This window comes from Saccopteryx bilineata, chromosome 5 (assembly GCF_036850765.1).
Source record: "Saccopteryx bilineata isolate mSacBil1 chromosome 5, mSacBil1_pri_phased_curated, whole genome shotgun sequence".
Taxonomy (NCBI): Eukaryota; Metazoa; Chordata; class Mammalia; order Chiroptera; family Emballonuridae; genus Saccopteryx; species Saccopteryx bilineata.
Genome location: NC_089494.1, coordinates 29,740,521 through 29,763,411, shown reverse-complemented (window position 1 = coordinate 29,763,411; position 22,891 = coordinate 29,740,521). Strand labels below are relative to the sequence as shown.

Below are 22,891 nucleotides of genomic sequence, written 5' to 3'. Positions count from 1 at the left end.
TGAACTCTCCTACATCTTTAAATTCTATCCAGCTCTCAAGTGTTATAAGAGCCTGTTTAACTATATCTGTCATTAAAGGCATGGCCAGTATAATTTACAAGAAATTACTACAACATAAATCTGTTTTGTTATACTCCTTAAATTCATTTATCATAAAGTTTCAGCACATTGAAAGTATAGGAATGGCATTGATCACCTACATATAGACACAACTGTAATAGGAACTTTTTTTTAAATATAAGAATAGCTAACTTTATCCAGTGAACAACTAATACAGAAAACCTAGTACTTTAATAGCATCTTGGAGAGGGGGTTATTGATATAGTTGCAACTGATTTTATATAGTTCAAAGAGATTTTGTGTTACATTGTAATCTGACATCACCTCTGAAGCTGTTAGGCAAAAGATATCTTAGAATCTCTACTGCTAAGTTCCATAAAGCCAGAAAAATAGAACAGATAATATGTAGAAGAGGAAGAAAAATAGCAGTCCTCAGAAAGTAAGTTCTTAAGGCTAGACTTACCTTTTATGTTGGTCTCTAAGATATATATAAGTTGGAGAGCAGACCCAAGTTGGGAGATGGTATGCCATGATAGACTAGTCATCATCTGTTAGCCATGAGACTCAGATTCCTCATCTCTTTGGAGCAGAATAATAAAATCTTCTTTTCAATTTTAGTTGATATTTTGAGTTATTTATAGCACCAGTTACACAAGAATTAAAAATAAAATCAAGTGCCAGCTCTTGGGAATTGTTAGTGGCTTTCTGAAGTTCTCAGATGAGAGATTTCTAAGACCATGTCTTGGGTCATGGGGAAAGAATGCTATAACTGATTAGTGACACCTGATCTGGGCAGAAAGTAGAGTAAATAAAAGTCTGTATCAACATATTTGCTATAAAAGTTTCTATATATTGTAACTATTATGATTATTGCTGCTATTATGACAAAGGTATTTTAACATTCCTTTTCAAATTTCTACATCCTCAACACAAAATGGAAATCAATTAACTGCTTTGGTTACAACAGTCATGTATATCATTTTTATTGATATGATGGTGAACTTGTGTATATTACCTGCAGAGAAGAGCTAAAAATGAAATCAGAATTTGAAATCAGAAAATGAAATCCTAATTTTACTATATAAAACACCCACTTGGAAAAAATATGATATAGGTACCAGCAGTAGAATGAGGGTTCGAGAGAGAGAAAAAAACAAGAAGAGATCATGTTGAGATGTAGTCCCAGGTTGTGACAAGTTTGCACTGTGTCCCGTATCTTCCTTAAAATGGCCAAACAAGGGAGAATGGACAGCATGTTTTGTACTTAGATGATCCATGACTTTCTAGACATTTTTCCTGTTTCTTTTTTTTTTTCTCTGAGACCAGATTTCTTTTTCAGGTAAATAGTCATGTTCCTGTCAGCCATAGGAGATTTTCTGAATCCTAAACATCTGATTTTTGTATTCTTGCCCCAGTTCCTCTATCTGAGAACTGAAATCAGATCAAACCCATATTTTTAAATGTATGTACGTATAGACATATAGAAAAATAGTTTACAGTCTGAGTATGATTTTCCCCCACCGCAAATGTAGGAAAGTGGTGGAATTTAAAAAAAAAAAAAAAATCAGTGCCTTATCAGTTTTCTTTTTCTTCTTTATTACTGATGACTTCATTCTGCTTGAATTCAATGCTTCAGTTTCTTTGGGTAAACTAATAGATTATGTATGTGATGTTTGCACTGCGTTGATTAAACTCATCTGGTGAGTTTGAGCATGGCTTATGCATTCACGTAATCAGTAGAAGACATTGGATGCAGGCACCACAGTCAGCTCATAGTACTCAAGAGTGAGGGAAGCTTTTCCAAATAGCTTCCCGTTGTTCAGAAAAGTGTACCCAGCCTCTGTCTTTTTCCTCATCTTTTCCAAGTGTTTGAGAAAACCTTCTATTTAAAATAAACAAAAAAAAGCATGGTATAGAAACAGAATTATTTTAGAGTTTTAAAATACATATTAAAGAAAAATAAAGGTATGTGATCTGAAAAGGTTTATATTTTCTTAATCAAAGGCATCAACTACTTAGTGTCTGTAGGGCACAAAGAAAGCCCAGAATCCAATACTAACTTTGTAGAGGGGTTGTGAGATATCGACGTGTGGTCCTATTTTTGATTAGCTTACAATCTAGTTTGGGAAGAATGCCTTTCCTCCAAAAGATAAATTTACTCAGCATTTTCTTGTTATAGCTTACAAGTATAATTTTTAAGTGGTTTAACAAAATAGTTGATGACCCCGTTCTATTGTTTTCAGAGATCTTATTTTGTAAGGTACCTATTTAAACTTAAAACTCAACTGTAATATTTAGGGATATTTAGGCTTGTAAAGCTCTTCACAGTGGGGCCCCTACATACCTCTCTCAGTCATACCTGTTTCTCTTCCTTTCTCCTTCCCATATATCCTGTATACTAGAGCAGTGAATTCTCACATATTCATGAAACATGAGTGTAATTACAGTTGATGAATTGTTACTAATCGAGATAAAATATCAGAATTTGTAAATGATATACTTTTGTCTAAATTCAGAATATCCCTAGTCACCAGCACTCACTTCTATTCTAATTTGCTTCCTAAATGAATGACGGGAGAGAGCATATATCACCTGATATGTGTGTAAGGCAGAATAAGTGAAGTTGAGGACAACTGCTTGCCCCAGGTGACTTAATTGGATTCCCCTGAAACAAGATACTTTCTCATTTCTGTCCTTTGCATTGCCCTCTCCTCTACCCATAATTTCCCTCATCTCAGTTATCCAACTGTTGAGTGCCTGTGCATCCTTCAAGACTCAGCCTCGGTTTCACCTCCTTTATGGGGCCATCCATAATCTTTTTCTGTGGCCTTTCTTTTACCTGGTCAAAGTTTAAGCAATCTATGTTTCCTTAACTGTGCAGATCTCTGTTACAGCACCATTGTTGTCTTCTTTATCCCTATAAGTTCCCTAACTCCTAGACTATGTGCTTTTTGCAAATGAGGACTATGAATTGTTCATTTTTCACTTTCCCAGATCTTAACTTAAGGTCGGACACAGTAGGGCTCTCAGCTATACCTCAGAGGAACCAAAGAAGTTGAACAGCCATTGACCTTTGTCTGTCATTTTTCTCTTGTTTCCTCACCCTGAATTGTATCACATGATGTTGGTTCTGTTGAGATGATGGGAACAAGTACTAACTAAAAGGGAGCCATATGCTGACCAGTTTGGGGTTGAGAGAATGAGTCACTGGAGAAGCTGTAATTCCTGGGAGGTAGAAGTGGCTAAAGTAGAGAAAGAACCTTGAGAAGTTAGCAAGATGACACCAGCTTTCTATTTTTCTTTTTACTTCTTGGCATGATTTCCACCTTCCTTCCTTTCCATATGTCCAGCCTGTTCCCATATATTGACATGGACACATACCTCAACCCCACTCCACATATTCACAAGTCTCATTGACTTGAACCCTGGGACATGTCAACTCTGTGCCACAGCCAACCTTCAAGTCAAACAACTGGTCTCAAATAGCCAACAGTTAGTTAGAAAATGAGATACCCACATTAACATGTAAAAAAACTCCATGTGTATGATGACTGTAAGAAAAGTGTGATGGCTCTTTTAATTGCTCTAAAAGTCAGGACCTTATCTTACATTCTTACTCAAAAGGCATTTAATCTCAAGTCAGATGTTCTGACCCTTAAAGCTAAAGGTATGCACCTCAGGACTGTTATTTGTTCATTGTTATTACTGATTTCACAGTTTTCCTAGTATATTTGAATGCATTATTGAATCTTGCAAACATAGATGTCAGTTCCTTTAATAAAAAGATCAAATAGTAAGTTCCAGGATGACGTGCACTGTGTGACTGTGTTTGTTCATGTTCTGTAGTGGTCGTACCGCGAGCGGAAGTGCTGACCGCATCCAGAAGTTGCGGAAGGAGTATTATCAGGCTCGAAGGGAAGGTTTTACATCATATGAGGACGACGAAGGAAGATCAAGGCCATGTGATTATGACCTTCACTGGGTAAGCCCATGACTGATTCCAATTATTTAGTTCATCTTTACCGAGATAGTTTAGAGCAGAAGAACATGGCCAAGGATGTTCTATATATATCAAGTTATATTTAGGTTACCCCAACCACAGCCATCCTCTCCCACAGAAGTTGCTCACATCAATCAAACCACACTAATGCACAGTAGTTTATTTTAATTGCTCTCATATTTACTCCCCTTTGGACATGTATACAACTTGGGATGGAGCAGATGTTTGCTGTTTTAAAGAGGACAAGGAATCTTTGTCATCATGTACTGAGCCTTATTCCTTGACCTCCATCTCTTGGGTCTCAGACATCTGTGCAAGCGTTAATGGAACATACAACGTAAGTCATTTCGCCTTTGGAAAATGGTTATTAGAAGTAAATTTCAGAAGGGTTATCTTCAGAGATATCAATTTTTTTGTATATTGCATCTGAACAGTTCACATTTTGCTGATCTTACCAGACAAAAATCATTTTCTTTTGAGATAAGGGCAGTTTTTGTATTAGAGGATTCTCCTTGCCAATCTTTCAACATCTCGGAACAGAAAAGAATATCGTGACCTCTAAAGAGATAACCTTTGGTTTTTTTTCAGGATAGCATGATTCATTCTCCTGTCTTTTTCAAGAAGGCAGGGCTGTACTTACAAAGTACATTTGACTCTTGAGCATCCACAAAAATGCCCCGGAGGGGGGTGTTTAGAGTTTGATTAAAAGTACATATCAAACACTTAGACTAGTGCCTGACACTGAGTTTTGGTATTCAATAAATGCTAGCTGTCGTTACTAGCATTATTGTTGGAGCAGAGCTGTCTGTGGTCATGGTCTCTCTGTGAGTCAGCCCTTACTCACCCTCTTTGATGATTACTGCCTTCTACTACAATTTTTAGTGCTTTTTTTGAGGGCCATGTAAGGAACTCTCTTATCCCCGGTGGCCAGTAAAGTCACCAGTTCTTTTGGAGGGCAAATCTATTTAAAGGAAGATTTCTTTCCTGACTTTCACACTTACATTTATGCTCACAAGGTCAGGGTTGGGAGAATGAAGCCCAGTGACTGAGCTGATGTGCTCGAGTTTTCACTTCAGTGCAGTGGCATCTCGTGCGTGACACTTAGCATGTCACACTGCTGTTTAAAAGTCAGTCTCAGGCCTGACCTGTGGTGGCGCAGTGGATAAAGCGTCAACCTGGAAATGCTGAGGTGGCCGGTTCGAAACCCTGGGCTTGCCTGGTCAAGGCACATATGGGAGTTGATGCTTCCAGCTCCTCCCCCCTTCTCTCTCTCTGTCTCTCCCTCTCCTCTCTAAAATGAACAAATTAAAAGTCAGTCTCAGCATTCACCACTGCTGGGCAGAGCAACTGAAATTCCTCAGCCCAGTGGGTTCTTCCAACTATGATAGATTTTTAAAAAATTCAGAAATGCATAGTAAGGATTGGCAGCCTCCAATCAAATGTCTTCAGCCTATTCCAGAGATAGGCATCCTGTGAGTTTCGGTCAAAACAAACAGCTACTTGTTGGTTTTATTACAGATGTTTAGATTAAACAAAATGGCATTAGCAGTGGTGAGGCAACTGGTCACTTGAATTCTTAGTAACAGGAGAAAACAATTTCTACAGAATAGCAATGTGGATAACAATTCACTTCATTTCGAATTTAATTGAGACCAACTTGCTGACTTTCATGAGAAACTCTGGCCCCTCAATTAAACAAACAAGCAATAAAATGAAGGGAAATAGTTTCCCCCATCACCAAGCCAGCACACCATATCCAGTGCAGTGAAAAGTCCTCCATCTCAAAACCACTATGAGCAAAATAAGACAAGTAATTTTGGAGCAAGTGGTCCTGCTCTTTTTACTTTTTAGACCTTATTTTATATGATCTGTTTATATCAAGCTGAAAAGATGAAAATGCTTAACCTTCACGAGACTTAAAGTTTTCTCAGACTTCACCAAACCTGAGCTTGATAACTGCATACTTGGGCCCTTCCTATCTTAATAATTCTGTTTTTGTGCCAGGCAAACGTATAACTAGACAAGCTAGTGAGTAAAGAAGTATCTCTATTTTAATTTGTTTCCCATGCTCGGGTGTGTTGAGCATTGCCAAATGTGACTGAATTTATGCTTCCCAGACAATTGGGAACTAGGGCTTCCCAAAGGGATGCTTGGGAAATGCTCTGTCATAAAAGACGAGAGCTCTTTGTCATCGCCTGAGATACTCCAAACCAGGGATTAGAATCTCAGCATCCTTTCCTGTCCTCTCCCCAAGCCAAGGAAAAACACTAGTATCTTTTGTCCAGCATAGGCCTGAGAAATCGCACTGTTGTCTTGCTACTTTTGGAGAGACCTAGGAAAGCAAGTTTAGAAAGTTAACATTTCATTCCTGTGAGTCCGCCAGACCCAACAAGGCAACTTTTATGAATGAGATGGGTGTTCCCTAGATCATGCTGGTCTTCAGCATCATGTGTTAAAATAAAATCTAATCAACAGTCCATGAGGGGAAGTGTGGGGCCCAAGAAGGGGTGCTTCTCCACGTAGTGGTCCAGATTGCTGACCTACAATACTAACATTAGAGCATTAGTGACAATCACTTCAGTAACCACCAATGTAATTCGGCTTCTCTAACAAGATCATTACGTGAACCAGCGTCATCAAAAAATAATTTCCTGGACTCAGATCTCCTCAAGTCCAGTACTTCACTGAGAGATCCAACTAATATTCTCCAGAGCCACATTATACTGGGGAACTTATGAACAATCGAGAAGGAAGTTAGGAAAATAAGTCACCCAATAACTACATTTAAACTAGTTTTAAAATAGGCCAGAAAGAATGTAAGAAAGCTCACAAAAGTCTTCAAAGCCAAAATGATGACCATAATCACTTGATTATGATCTATGATTATTTTTTTTAAAAGAAAATATATTCTTATCAATGAGACTAATGGTCTTTCTTTGGCTGGCCTTGGGCTTTCTGGATCTTCCCAGGCCATCTTGTTGGTGGTTCTCTCCATTATCACACCTGCTCAGGGCCTGAAGCTGAAGACCTTTCCCCTATTCTCTTGGATTCTCACTTGCTCTGACATCATTCTCTTTTCTCTATGTCAACTATTCCATTTTAACAAATACTTGCTTTGACTTAGTGCAGACCATGTACTGGTAACAAGGATATATATAGTATCTCTACCTTGGTGGAACTCACAATCTATCCAGGAATAATGCAGACATCTAAGCCTCAACAGAAAAGGACAATAATATATGTGAGAAAGGCTATCACACAGGAGGTATTAGCTTCTAAGTGAGCTCAGAGAAATCGCAGTGCATTCTGTTGGAAGCAGGATGTGCAGTTAGGAGCTAGGAGAGCTCAGAGACCGCATGAGAGTGGCCTCAGCAGATGTACTTTGTTCTGTTTCTCTCAGATTTAGTGTTTTTCGTTTCCCCTGAGGAGCTCCTGATTTATTCCCTTTATTTGTGTTTAAATTGGTGAATACACACAGATTGCAAGATTTGTAAATATGAACATGAGACCTTAAAAATCTTTTCAGCCGGTCTGTTTTGTAACTGTTTTCCCAACTAGGCTCTGAAAAGTTGTAAGGAACAAATTGAGAGAATTTCAGTGACTGCAAGTGAAAAGGCCTGGTGAGTTTTTACAGGCCCAATTAAGTGAGCAAGATGTGCTAGCTGCGAAGTGTTCACATTTTCCAAAAGAAAACATAATATCTGTTATCTGCTGGTATTTTATTTTCTGTAAAACTTAAGACTGGCACAGTCCTCTGGCAATAATCTGGGTTGGTTTTATTTGTTTGTTTTGTTTTGTTTTTAGGAGATAAAGATTATCTGCTTATTTAACATGAATATCCTATAAGTAATCTCGAAAATGAGATGGCTCTAGAGTTTTCTAAAAACATTAGTACCTTTATTATTGTCTTTTTTATAGTGCTGCATGGAATATGTCATACATCTTCCTGGCTTTTTTTTTTTCCTAACTCTTTAACTAAATTAGAAGAATGTTTATCTAAAGAAGAGGTGAGTAGGCACATGGATGGGAAGGAGATATGCTAGTTTCCACTGTCATAAAAGAATGGTGATTTATCTTTCTGGCAAAGGGGATTGATTCAGGAAGGTGACGGTTGGGCGAGTAAATGAAAACACTCTGAAAGATTTGTTCACCCTGTTATGAAGATGGTCTAGGACCCAACCTAAGTGAGCATTCTTGGCAGCTGTCTGTACGATGAAAGACGCATCCGGTGAATTGTGCAGTCAGAGGAAAGGGAGAACTAGATGCTGAGATCATGCTAACCATCTTGAGAAAAAGATTTAGGGTGGAATGTGTAATAGCCACAGAAATATAAAAACCATCAGAACATTATTTTCTGTTCATTGATTGCTTTCTCATATGTGCCTTGACCGTGGGCCTTCAGCAGACCGAGTAACCCCTTGCTCAAGCCAACGACTTTAGGTCCAAGCTGGTGAGCTTTGCTCAAACCAGATGAGCCCATGCTCAAGTTGGTGACCTCAGGGTCTCGAACCTGGGTCCTCTGCATACCAGGAGGACACTCTATCCACTGTGCCACCACCTGATCAGAACATTTTCTAAAAATGAGAAGTAAGAGAAATGAGCTCCTGCTGTCAGTGGGCCAATACAAGAAAATTGAGACTAGACTGAATTGTCCTTTGCTCCTTAATGGCATCTAATTAAAACTAAGGGCATTGATAAACAACCTTTGATTAGTCAATGGCTCTTAAATTACGAAGAGCAGGAACCTAATTCAAACCGGCCTGAGCTAAAAAGGAAATGTTCTTAGCTTCCATGACTTTAAAGGCCATTGGCACATCTAACTTCAGGCAAAGCTGAATCCATCTCCTACAGTCAGGCCATGAGGAGTCTTCCTGCATCTCTCAGTTCTGTTATTCTCAAGTAGACACAGTGGTGGGATTCAGACGATTCACACCGGTTCCGCAGGACAGATACTTAATATTTTGTTGAGTTTGGTGAACCGGTTGTTAAAATGATACTTGTAATCAGGATTGTCTCTAAGGTGGGCACCTGGACAGCTGCCCAGTGTGGAAATCACAAATTTACATTTCTTACTCTTTTTTAACGCTCATCTGCACAACAGTATATTGTAAGTGCCAGCAGTATTGTTCATTCCATCCATAGGTGAAAAAAATTTGATGGAACTATGATTATAATATTTATTTATTCATTTCATAAAACTCATTATACCTTTGATGAAATGCTACATTTTAATTCCCTCACATTTGTTACTTCGGTAAATAAACAAAGAATGTAAAGAGAAAAAGTGCAACCAGGGGGTGACAAACTGTCGTTGGAACTATCTTAAATAACAGTTTTATTGGGTTTTTTGCCAGGTATTTTGTAATATATTTCCATTAATATTTTAAAACTTTTTCTTATAGTATAATTAGTTTTGTGTACCTCTTTTATTGTACTTAAGTATTAAATGAATGAAATAATAAATTACCTTTCAGTATATTTTCTTTTATAGTGATTAGGGCAGAGAACCGGTTGTTAAATTATTTGAATCTCATCACTGGGTAGACACCATAAAACTAATGATTATTATATAACAACTGTATTGCAATTTAAAAATGTATTTAAATATTTAAAATATGGAATGAAGTAAAGAATTAGAGTCATCAAATGTATGCATCCAGAAACTGTTGTCATGTGGCTCTGACCAAAAGCCCTCTGCAGATACAGACGGCTTAATCAGTCGATGAGCCCTCTCGAGCTCCATAAACATTTCCTTCCAGTGTGTCTCTCCATCAACAGATTGAAATAGCTGACTTCCTAAAATAGCTGAATTGAGGAGCAGAGGAGTTTCCAAGACAGGAAAAATATATTCACTGTGTCCATAAATTAGGTAGATTTTAAGGTTTAATTGAACTTGATTAAGAGTCACTTGAAGAGTTGGGACTTACCTAGATTTTAGGAAGTAGTGAAAATTTGAGGAAAGAAGACAAAAATAAACTGCAGGGTTTTGTTTTGTTTTGGTGTTTTTTGTTTTGGTTGATAGTTTTAGTTCATTGATATTTCAATGTGGATTTCACAGGAACATGCTGACATATTAGCTACAAGGGAGAAGATTGTGTGAGTGAATCTCTAGCATGCAGAAATTCATTCTGAAAGGAGGCAGCATGTTTATAGGCGATCCCCAACATAGATATAAACTGTGTTTCAGAATCCCATTTAGAAACTGTCAATTTGGAACTGGGAGTAGTTTTCCATAGGAAAAAAATTTATTGATGTAAGGTTCCAGACCAGCCTACAAAAACCCACTGAAATTCAATAACCTGTGCTAATCATAGCACAGTAACCTGGGAGCAGGAGCTGGGAGCCTTCTGAGCCAAGAGGAGAAAGAAATTCCCTTCTCACCTCTTTCCTTCATACACTCTTGAGTGTTCTCTAGCCCCTTCCTATTTACCAGTCCTTAAGAGTGTCTCCCCAGGTTTCCTTCCCCATAATCACCCTATGTTCCGATCATGGCAGACCACTTAAGCCCACCCTTTCCCCCAAAGTGCTCAGGAGTCCAGAGTTACCTCTCTGCCCCATCCTCCATCAAAGTTGCCACTCTCTCAGTGCAGTTCATCTCACAGGGGAAGGTGGAAACTGACCCATAAAGGTCCTTAACACTCCCTGAGAGACTTCTCTGATTAAGGAAGACATTTGATTAACCTAAGTGCAAAATTAGGTCCTTCGGAAGTCTGTGAGAATGGAGTAGGAGAGGAGCTAATGAAATCTACCCCTAGGAGCTGTCCTTTCATGAAACAGAGGAGGGCGTGTGGCCATTAGGTCTTCTTCTTGATGTCTTGTGGCTACTCTACAGCCTGAATTTTCTCCAGCATTGTTCTTCTATACAGAGCCCACGTCCCCAGATCTCCCAGTGTGGCGGAGCAGGCAATGATCTGATCCTAAGAGTGGTACTGGTTTCTCCTGCAAACTGGCCTTCATGTCCCCAAAGGAAGCCTCTTGTTCTTTGTTGCCCATGAGCAGTTTGCTACAAGGAACATGGACTATGACTCCTCAGTCAGTCAGTGCTATCTGAAAGTTGCCCTGAAGACAAATATTCTAAACTGCTCTTGTCTTCCTGTCCAGTCTTTCTAAACCCACAGATGACTTTCATTTTAAATATAATAATGTGGTGGGTCTGGTAAGCATTTTAACATAATGTGTGGGGCACAGACTCTGAGGCTGTACTGCCTACATTCCCATCCAGCTCCACTACTTACTAACTGGGAATTTGGACATTTTATTTAACCTCCCAGTTGCCTTTAAAATTGGTATCAGTATTATGATAATTAAGTGATTACTACATGTAGAGCACTTAGAATTTTGTCTAGCATGTAGCAAATGTTCAATAAATGTGAGGAGTTTAAGTAGTACACACACTGAGGTGTTTAGAGCTAATACGTTCCATTAGCCAGAAACCATTTTATCTTAGTCATTATTGGAGCTTAATTACTATGTCTTCAGGCATTATACAGCACACAAAGCATATGGGAGGTCTTCCAGTTCCACTCACTCTGGTGACCACAGAGGTGGCCACAAGTCCCTTCAGGTAGCGACTATCAGGCCTGGTTGTAAGGCACTTTTGGCCAAGTCCCTTGGTCAAAAGGTCAATATCTATTTCCCTCTCTCCCTCACACAACATTTTCCTTCAAATGTGCACTCCTTTCATCCCTGACCCTAAGGTCACACCTAATCCTTTTAATGGCCTTATGCTAAAATCAAAGACCAAAGACCAGGAGAAAGCCGTTGCTTGTAGCTCCACCAAACCCCAAAGCAGAGAAATACCAGGGGCTAGCTAAGGTCCTAAAATAGAAGGGAGAGGGAAATACAAAGAGAGTATTTGCAAAATATTTACTCAATAAATGATGCTACAGTCAGATGAGTAGCAACAATGGCATCTTTACCCAGCGCTGACTCTACCAGATACTGTGTAAATACCCGATATTCAATTAATCCAGACAACAATTCCATGAGGTAGTTGTAGCTCTAATCCTAGCTACAGATCAGAAAACTAAGGTTCTAAGACTTTGCACCATAGTCACACAATCATTAGCAAAGCTGATTTTCTCATTTGTGCTAATGTGTGCCTGGTGGGGACACAAAGAAAAGTGGCTCTGTGGCCACTGTTTAGGTACTTTCTTTTACATGAGAAGTTTGAAAGAAAGTGGATCTCTGATCATTCATTTATAAACACTATAAAAACTGTTTTCTGTCTCTGATGAACTACTCTTTAATTATCACTCATAATTTGTTTCTTTAACCCCATAGTATTGAACCAAAAACAGGTTCTGGTATCGTTTCATCAGTTCTCTAAAAGTCGAAATGAAATCATTCTTTTTATGCTCTAAGCAAATAAGTTAGCCTGTCTTTGGCTCAAACCCAATTGAAATACCAAAAAGCAGAAAACAAAAGTTCAGAACCACATTATTTTTCCATTGTATGTCAAAAAACCCTATACTGTACTTACATTAGAGAAAAAAGAGAACTCTTTCTGCTTCTAATGAGCAATTAATTCCAGCTCAGAATGTCAAGTTTAGAATAGGTTAACTTCCCCCAAACCACAACCGTTTGTGTTGGATCATGAAACCCAAAATTACAACTTCTATAAGAATCACATTCTTTTCTTCAACTGCAATGAGAGAAATGACAATTTTATGTAATACAGGAAAAACCATAGCAGAGACTCCTATGAATTCCAGATTCCCTAAACTAGTCTAAAGCTGTTTAAAATCAGTTGGATACATTTTATTTTAGCAGAGCCCAAACATGCTGAAATAAACTTTAGGTACTAAATTTTTTAAATGAAGATGTTGGGAGTAAAGGATACAAGAACCCACTTACTAGCATTTATAACACATGAACCACTTAACCATGAGTACAGTTAAAACTCTATGTGAACCGTATTTGTGTTCAGATTTTGTAACCCAGAACATCTCTTCCACAGCCTCCCAATATAACCAACCAATCAGGTCACTGTAGCGGCCATCTTGTTCTTTCAGTTTAAGGACATTTTTGACTCACAGTCATTATGAAATTTAACATCTTTTGGTTCTTATTAACTAGTAACTAGCCTGGTATTATGATGAGAAAAAGAAAACACACAGAAAGCTCTCCTCTGAAACAGGACAAATACTGAAATCAAAGAAACCCCTAAAATAATAATAATAACCACTACAGCAATACTGGAATTGCCTTTCTGCACCAGAAGAAGGACCGTTTTTGAATACAAATGTAATGACACATACCAGAGTCTGCAATTTTACAGCCCTCCTATGAATCTCATTAATTTCTCTGCGCTTTATTCCGAACCTTGAAATCGCAGTGCTAATTTTCAGAGCGTTTATGAGAAAGTGCAAAAGGTGATGCCACTAATTTCAGCTAGGCTGACAGGAAAACTTTCCATTTATTCAAGTAAATGATCTAAGAAGAAAGGGTATAATATTGTTATTATCAACAATTGAGAAATTGTTTCTTTTCTGTTTTCCAGATAAGACTTTCATAAAGTAATGGAGTTCTCAGGTTTTATCTTTATGAAGCTTTCTTCAAATGATTTAGTTCATTCTATGCCATCTTTCATTCAGCCTGTTCCCAGTGATAGCTTCATCTCTTACATGGCAATGCCTCATGGTACCTGAGGGAAATAGATTCTTCACGATCATTCATTCCTTTGTTGGTTTATTGGTTCACTGAATACTTGACAATTTATACATAAGTGTTCATCAAACCCAACAATGGATCAACACTTATCAACAAGAAGGAGAATGTCATTAATGTGTGTGTATGTATGTGTGTGTGTGAAGATACAATGTTTTGCAGTTACTCCTTTAAAAAAACAGTAAGAAATGTTATATGAGAAAGACATTCCCTGTCGTGATCTGATATCTTTTCTCTGATGAACCTTCTGGCTCACTCTACAATAATGGATACCCCCCCAAACATTGTGGCGATATCTCAATTATTCAGTTTTATTATTTTTACATCATCACAATTGTTAAGGGTCCCAGATTGTTTCTGAATGGCAATTCTATTTTAATTGTAATTTTTATATGTAAGAGCTACTTTTTGTCATGTATTTAGTATGAACCAGGTTTCCTGTTTTCCAAGCAATTCCCTTTATAGTACTTTTCCGGGTTTAAATGGTCAGGAAGCACTTCAGCTGCAATGTGCATGTGTGTGTGTGGTTGTTAGGGAATCAGAGACTCACATTCCAGAAGATGGGATCATGGTCTCCCAATTAATGTGAATGATGTCAGGAAAAAATCTTTTGACACTGTACTTAAATTGGTGATTGAGTAAAGAATGCTATGGGATCTATGAGTTTGTGGTTTACATGTGGTCCTAGAACTATTTAAAGTTTTTCTAATTTGAGAAAATGGGTAATGTTCTCCTTTCTCTACATATCGATACATATATGTTAGATTAAAAACAATCTAATCCTGCCTGACCAGGTGGCACAGTGGATAGAGCGTCGGACTGGGATGCAGAGGACCCAGGTTCGAGACCCTGAGGTTGCCAGCTTGAGCATGGGCTCATCTGGTTTGAGCAAGGCTCATCAGCTTGAGCCCAAAGTCACTGGCTCAAGCAAGGGCACTCAGTCTGCTATAGCCGCCAGGTCAAGGCACATATGAGAAAGCAATCAATGAACAACTTAGGTGCCGCAACAAAGAATTGGTGTTTCTCATCTCTCTCCCTTCCTCCCTGTCCCTATCTGTCCTTCTCTCTGACACTCTCTGTCTCTGTCACACACACACACACACACACACACACACACACACACACTCACAAGCTAATCCTTGTTTGACCAGTGGTGGCACAGTGGATAGAGGGTTGACTTGGGATGCTGAGGTACCAGGTTCAAAACCTGGCTTTTAGCGTAGGCTCACAAGCCTGAGCACAAGGTCACTGTCTGGAGCGTGGGATCATTGACATGATCCCATGGTCACTAGCTTGAACCCAAAGGTCACTGACTTGAAGCCCAAGGTCACTTTTGAACCGAAGGTTGCTGGCTTGAGCAAAGGGTCACTGGCTCGGCTGGAATCCTCTACCCCCATCAAGGCACATGTGAGAAGCAATCAATGAACAACTGAAGTGCCACATCTACAAGCTGATGCTTCTCATCTCTCTCCCTTTCTCTCTCTTTCTCTTTCTCTCTCGCTTAAAACAACAACAACAAAAAAACAAATACAATGAAGAGGGAATAAAAAGATGACAAGAAAAAAGGGGAAAAATGACATTTTGTTTCAAGCATTCAAAATTTCTACTATATTGATTTACAAATTTAATTTATCAAAAATTTGAATACCATCTCAATTAGAAGCTCTTAGGACTTTTCTAAATTTCTTGAAGATTAGTATCTCCAAAGTAAGAAGAAAATCTGTTAATGTCATATCATCAATTAAGGAGAAGAATAAAGCCATCGTTTTCATTTATGTTGTGTCACTTTGGCCCCAGGATTAAAGAACAAAATTTCAAAGCATATGGTGTATTCACTTATTAATTCCTTAGACCTTTATTTGGTGTCACCTTTGTACCAGAAATTTATTTGACTCTGAGATTTTAAAAGTAATAAGGAGTTCATGTCTGGTGGGAAAGGCAGACAGGAAACATAATTTAAAATATAATGAGATATTTAGAAATAATTGTACAGAAAAAAAGTGATAATACATAGAAAAGAGAATATGAGAAAAAATAAACTAACCAAGAATTAATAAGATAGAATTGCTTTTATCCTTGTAAAGTTTCCCCTTGTGTGTTCACTTGCCTTTTCTCTTTTCTGCATTTAGGGCATTTTAGGGCACTATGCTACTCCAATTGCCCTTTATAATTTTTAAGCAAATATAAGGTGGCTTTTAGTATATGTTTTGTGATGATACTTTTCTCCAGGTTCAACCTCTCATTTTGAGGTTTTGAACATTTGTGCATCCCGTCTGACCCTGTTACTGATTGAGATCTGCCCTAGGGGTTAATTTTTCAATGTGTGTGCTAAAACTCATTAAGATGATCATAAAATTAATTAGTTAGTCACAGCCTTGGCCAGTTGGCTCAGTGGTAGAGTGTTGGTCCAGCCTTTGGATATCCTGGGTTTGATTCCTGATCAGGGCACACAGGAAAAGTGCTCATCTGCCTCTCTATCTCTCCCCTCTCGCTTCTCTCTCTCTCTTTCCCTCCTGCAGCCATGGCTCAATTGGAGTGAGTTGGCCCCAGCTGCTGAGATTGGTTCCATGCTCCACCTCAGGCACTAAGAAGAGCTTGGTTGCCAAGCAATGAAACAGTGACCCAGATGGGCAGGGCATCACCCCCTGGTGGGTTTGCCAGGTGGATCCTGGTCAGGGTGCATGCAGGAGTCTGCCTCTGCCTCTCTTTCTCTCACTGATAAAAAAGAAAAAAAAATAGTCACAACTGACACGTTTAAAGATGAATAGACTAGAATAGAATAGAATAGCAAGTAGCAAATATAAGTATTGATTGCTGACAATTTTATATTATAGCCAATGCATATGCACATACACATATGTACTAGGATATATGTATGTAAACTATATTTCTTCCTGTAGGTTGAATAACTCTAGTCTAGACTTTAAATTCCATATCTGATTTGTATACCATTTCATTTGCAAGGACTCACGTGTTTCTGGGGGCTCCAAATTTTTTATGAATAAATGTTGAATACAGCCTATTTGAAACATGTAGTGACTGGCACAGAGTTTGCTTTTCCTGATTATATCCATATATCGATACAGATCTACATATTTACTGATATATAAAGATAGATATGTGTACAATTTGCTTGTATTTTAATGAATTTTAGTTTAGCAGTCAGTGGTTTCTGTAGCCAAATAAACATATTCAAAGAGGTTAAAATGATATAGCCAGGCATATTTTAAAGACCAAGTCGACATAGCTGACATACACTAGTCTTTCTTTTTTTCCTGGAATCACTATTTTTTTCTTTTACACTTAAAATTTTTTATTATAAATGTAATACATGGCACTGTAAAATAATTTAGATAATTGCTAAAAAGTCTTAAATCAAAAATTTAAATCATCTGTTATCTGATCACACAATAAATGAACACTGTGGCCCTGGCCAGTTAGCTCAGTCGGTTAGAGCATCATCCTGAAATGCCAAGGTTGTGGGTTTCATATGTCAGGGCACATATAAAAAGCAGCCAATGAATGCGCAACTAAGTGGAACAACAAATGAATGCTTCTCACTCTCACTCTTCTCTCTGCCTCTCTGAAATCAATCAATTTTTTAAAATAAACGAATACTGTTTATTTTGAATGTATTTTCTTTTCTATAAACATATGCACATACATGCATGTCATATGTAGTAATTTAATTGATATCTTACAGAATATGCTGTTATTTAAGCTATTTTTTTCACTTTTTATTATATTGTGAGTATTCTCATGTCATTAAATAATTTTCAAAAATGTGAATTTAATGTTGAATTCACAGTATTTCTAGAAATAATATTTAGTAATTGATTAATCACTTCATCATTGTTGGATGTTTAAATTATTTTCATCATTTCTTATCATAAGTAATGATGTAATAATTAGCATTATAAAAAAATCTTTGCACTCTTATGTTACTTCTTTATCATAAATCAATATGACACTATTTAATATGAGGATATGAAAAGAATTTAAATTAATACCCAACTTGTCTCGAGAAAAGTTGATAAGTTTATATTCTCTTTAGCAGCATATTCATTAATATAGTCAACAAATATTGATATTAATAGTCTGTGCTATACAGGTTTTGTAGCAGCCCTATTAAAACTTTTTATTTTTCTTAGTTTTTCCAAATTTGATAGCAAATATCCTTTATTGTATATTCATTAAATTATAACTGAGATTGAGCATTTTATGTTTTTATTGTTCATGTGTATGTCTTCTCTCTATGAATTTTCTATTTTTTCTGTTACAATGCTTGCCTTTCTCTCTCCTGAGTGGTAAATGTTCTTGATATAGAAGTCAAATCAGGCAGACTTTTCCAACTTTGTCAATTCTTAACTTTATGATAGTTTAGAGAGAAAGAAGCTTTTACTTTTGTGTAAACAAACCAGAGGTTTTTGTTGGTTTTCCCAAATGGCATTTAAACATCTATCACGATGATCGCATGATTTTTCTTATTTTTCTATTAATGTGGTGATTTATATTAATAGAGTTTCTAATATTGAATAGCCTTTGCAGTTCTGAAAAATATAAATCTATACTCACATGCTATCTGTTTTTCTTTTAAGATAGAGCTAGGCATGGATTACTGATATTTCTATTGTGATTTTGTATCTATATTTATAAGTGAATAATTATCTAAGCTTTTTTTTAACCTGAGCAGTTTTACATAGAAGGGTTATATGACCTTTGTAAAAATGATTTAAGTAGCTTTTAGTCTCTTTCTATGCTTTGTAACAATTTCTATACTCTAAAAATTATCTCTTCATCAAGATTTAAAATAACTCATCCATAAAACCATCTAGCCTGCTGCTTTTTTTGTTGGTAATTCTTTGACATCTTTTTCAACTTTTACCATAGATAAAGATCTTTGGAAAAGAATTTTCCTCTTGTACTAAATTTTAGAAATTTTTTTTTATAAAATTATTAATTACATTGAGATTTTCAACCTTTAAGTATATTTTTTTTACCAGTTACTATATTTAATAATTGTTTCTCTGTTCTAATACATTTATTTTCACTTCATTAACTTGTTCTCTTTTTTTTTTTTTTTTTTTCATTTTTTTTTTTGTTTTTTTTTTTTTTCATTTTTCTGAAGCTGGAAACGGGTAGAGACAGTCAGACAGACTCCCGCATGCGCCCGACCGGGATCCACCCGGCACGCCCACCAGGGGCGGTGCTCTGCCCCCCAGGGGGCGATGCTCTGCCCATCCTGGGCGTCGCCATATTGCGACCAGAGCCACTCTAGTGCCTGAGGCAGAGGCCACAGAGCCATGCCCAGCGCCCGGGCCATCTCTGCTCCAATGGAGCCTTGGCTGCGGGAGGGGAAGAGAGAGACAGAGAGGAAAGCGCGGCGGAGGGGTGGAGAAGCAAATGGGCGCTTCTCCTATGTGCCCTGGCCGGGAATCGAACCCGGGTCCTCCGCACGCTAGGCCGACGCTCTACCGCTGAGCCAACCGGCCAGGGCAACTTGTTCTCTTAACTTAAGAAGAGATAAAGCAAACTTTAAAAATTATTTTTAATTTAATTATTTAGCCTATTTATTTCAATTACTTTTTCAACCTGTTTAATAACAATATAATTTAAGTCAATGAGTTTGCTTTTAAATTTAGCTTTAGATACTTCTGGAAGTGTTACTATCTTAATGTTCTTATTTTTCTTCTTATTCTGAAATTAAAGAGTTTACTTCTTTTTTGAGCTCAAATAACTTATACGATCATTATTTTAATTTTTAAGAATTTAAGTCTATGCCTGACCAGGCGGTGGCGCAATGGATAGAGCGTCAGACTGGGATGCGGAAGACCAAGGTTCGAGACCCCAAGGTCATCAGCTTGAGCGCAGGCTCATCTGGTTTGAGCAAAAGCTCACCAGCTTGAAACCAAGGTTTCTGGCTTGAGCAAGGGGTTACTCGCTCTGCTGAAGGCCCACGGTCAAGGCACATATGAGAAAGCAATCAATGAACACCTAAGGTGTTGCAACGCACAACGAAAAACTAATGATTGATGCTTCTCATCTCTCTGTTCCTATCTGTCTGTCCCTGTCTATCCCTTTCTCTGACTCTCTCTCTGTCTATGAAAAAAAATAAAAGGCCTGTTAGGTGTTAGCTGTTTTTTTTTTTCTATTAACAAAGGAAAAAAAAAAGAATTTAAGTCTATTTAAAATTTTATTATTAACATACACATTTAATGCTTTGTAGTCAAGGACAGTGACTTTTGCAATTTGGGACAATTGTTAAAAGTTGTCATAATATATGTGATTTTTCATTTAAAGATTTAAATGAATACTAATAACTTTCCTGCATATGTTTATCATTTAATATATGTTTATTGAGTGCCTATTACAATGCAAGCACTATTAAGGTGCAGGGGATACAGCAGAGAAGAAAACACAAAAAAAAAATCTTTGCCTATGTTACTTGCACTGTGGTGTATAACATACCTGTATCCCTGTACTTCCTTAAATATAAGTCAACATAGTTGTTATACACACAATAAATGTATTAACAGCATTTCAGGAAAAGAGCAAAAAAAGAGATCACCACTTTAAATGTAAGCTTTTCTATTAAGAGCCATTGACAGTTCAAAACCCTGGGCTTGCCTGGTCAAGGCACATATGGGAGTTGATGCTTTCTGCTCCTCCCCCTTTCTCTCTCTTTGTCTTTCTGTCTCTCTCTCTCTTCTCTCTCTGTCTCCTCTCTCTAAAATGAATAAATAAAATCTAAAAAAAAAAAAGTTGATAAAATTAAAAAATATATACTAAGATCTTTTCAACATCCTCCTAATACTAAAAAAAAAAAAAAAAAGAGCCATTGCCATTTCACACAAGTGTAAGCATGATAAATGTATGTCCTGTAATTCATAAAATAATCTTATGAAATTAGATTGTTTCTTGACATTGTATAGATTTATTTATCATCTTGATCTGTCAAAGACAGATAAACATGAGGTGAAAGTCTCTATCTACTCTTTTTTATTCTGAGGCCTTTCCACATCATTTTTTATAGGTCTGTCTCTTGTAAAAGGTTGAATTATGACATTTGACTCATTCTGGGGCTTTTTCTTCCAAAGAAATATTTAACTTGTTTATATCTGTTATCATAACTGGCATTATTCTTTCTGTCTTTTGTTTTAGGCTTTCTCTTTTGTACACCTTTTTCTGTTTGCTATTTTTATCCCAAGTATTAGATTTTCTTTGATTATTTTATTTAGTAACCTTAATCATACTGACTTTACGAAAATGTTATCTTATTTTCTCTATCAAATTAAAAAAAATCTCTATTGAGCTCCTCCCATGTAAAAAGAAACAAATCTATAGGACTGCATGTTATCACAACTTTCCCTCATACTTTTAGCCGGCCATATTTTAGATCTGATCATGCTTTTAAGAAAGAATGTAGCCTCTGTTTTCATATTCTTTATGGGATATGTCTCCTGTCATCCAAAGACTGCTTTCAGTGGCTAGTGCCAGTTCTTTTTTATTGTGACATTACCATCCTTGAGTCCTTTATCTTGATTCCTCTCTAGGTTAATCTGCTTACTTTTTGAGTAATTTTATTTCAGGAAGGATATAGAGAGAGTATATTTCTAAATCCTTGAAGTCTGATAATATCCTCTCTATATAAATCTCAATTCATAACAATGCCTGGTGCTTTGAGGTATATAATAAATATTTGTTGGATAAATGACATACCTGCTTCCCAGGGTGTTTTTTTTTTTTTTTTCCTTAGAAATTCAATGGTATTTTGGTTTTAATATTGGTGAGAGAAAGAGATCTGAAGCTGGCCTGACTTTCCTTCTTTGTAAGTAACCTGTGTTCCCTCTCTGGGTCATATGGGATTCTTTCTGTATTCATGATATTCAAAATGTTCACCTGAATTAGTCTGGGTGTTGATCTCTTTTCATTCGTTTTGCCATATTTTTATTGAGTACTTTCTGTTAACAGCTTGGTGGTGGTTTCTTTCTGTTGTATAACTTGAAAGCATGGATTGTGTTCTTGAAACAAGATGGTTGAAGTTCCCTTGGTTCTCATCACCTTATACCTGACTGTAGACAGCCCAAATGGAAGGATGGGGTGGGGGTTGGGAGAGGGGGTACACTGAGGTCAATTCACACCTCCTGTTTTGAGATCCAGCAGCTTGAAAAGACAGGGAATCCAAATCCTCATCAATGCCTGGAAGACTTTGCGTCATTTTTTCAGATGGTTTCTCTGAAATCGATAACAAGGTGCCAGCTCTGTGTGCCCTGATTTCATTGGCCCTGGCTCTCCCACACTGGATTGCCTGTGGCTGTGTCCACCCTTCATCCCCACACTATTGCCCCGCAAACCAGGAGAGAGCACGCTCTATCTCTTAGATCTCTTCCTGCTATACCCTCCTCAGGAACCCCGGCTCTCCAGATGCATTCTTTAGAAAGCTGATGCTCCAGAGACAAGAGGAAGTCTGTGTTAGCTCATCACCAGCCCCATGGCCTCACCCCTCCAGATGGAAAGGTTGTCCCCTCTTCTGCCAGCTCCCCAGGAAGGCTGGTTGTAAGCTGGCACCATGGCACCCTTTCTAGCAGATACTCCGCGATGCCCGGCACGGGGCCAGTTTTTATCCATTTCATATGCTATGAGTCATTCCAGCCAGAACCTGAGAGATCAGTAGAAAATTGCCTGTGCCCATGTTGCTGTTGAATCCAGAATTCAATACCCATTTTAATACTTAAACTTTCTTCATGAAGGGATTTGTATGATGAATCACAGCAAGACCCAGGACAGTTTTATTGCATCACAAAGGCCATTTTTCTAGCCGCAGCTTATTCTTATTCACACACAGTAAAACAATGCCCGTCTAGTGGCATGATGGAAAGTCTGATGGCTTTATTTCCCCTCCTACACTGTGAACTCCTAATTTTTTTTAAATGGTCCTGCAAAAGTAAGACATGGGTAAAACTTCCAAATTGGTTGCCTTGCCATTTCAAGAAAAGGAGCTCTGCAAAATGTAGTAACAAAGCTGGTTTTTGGGTTGCAAGACAATGGAACTCCAGCAGGGCTAAGCTGAAAAGACCACAGAAATCCCGAGGGTTGACTTGTTGTGGGTTTTCTTGTTTACATTGAAGATGCAAAAAATAATTAGAATGTAATGCTAGGTGG

General features: G+C 37.6%; 1 protein-coding gene across 2 annotated transcripts in view; it reads left to right on the top strand.

Moving 5' to 3' along the window:
• PARD3B (par-3 family cell polarity regulator beta) overlaps positions 1-22,891 on the top strand; it is a 1,080,223-nt gene that overhangs the window by 970,618 nt on the left and 86,714 nt on the right. For both annotated transcript variants that reach the window (XM_066278755.1, XM_066278754.1), the window contains one exon: positions 3,907-4,042. In XM_066278755.1, coding sequence (XP_066134852.1) covers positions 3,907-4,042 — 136 coding nt within the window. The remainder of the gene's footprint in view (positions 1-3,906; positions 4,043-22,891) is intronic.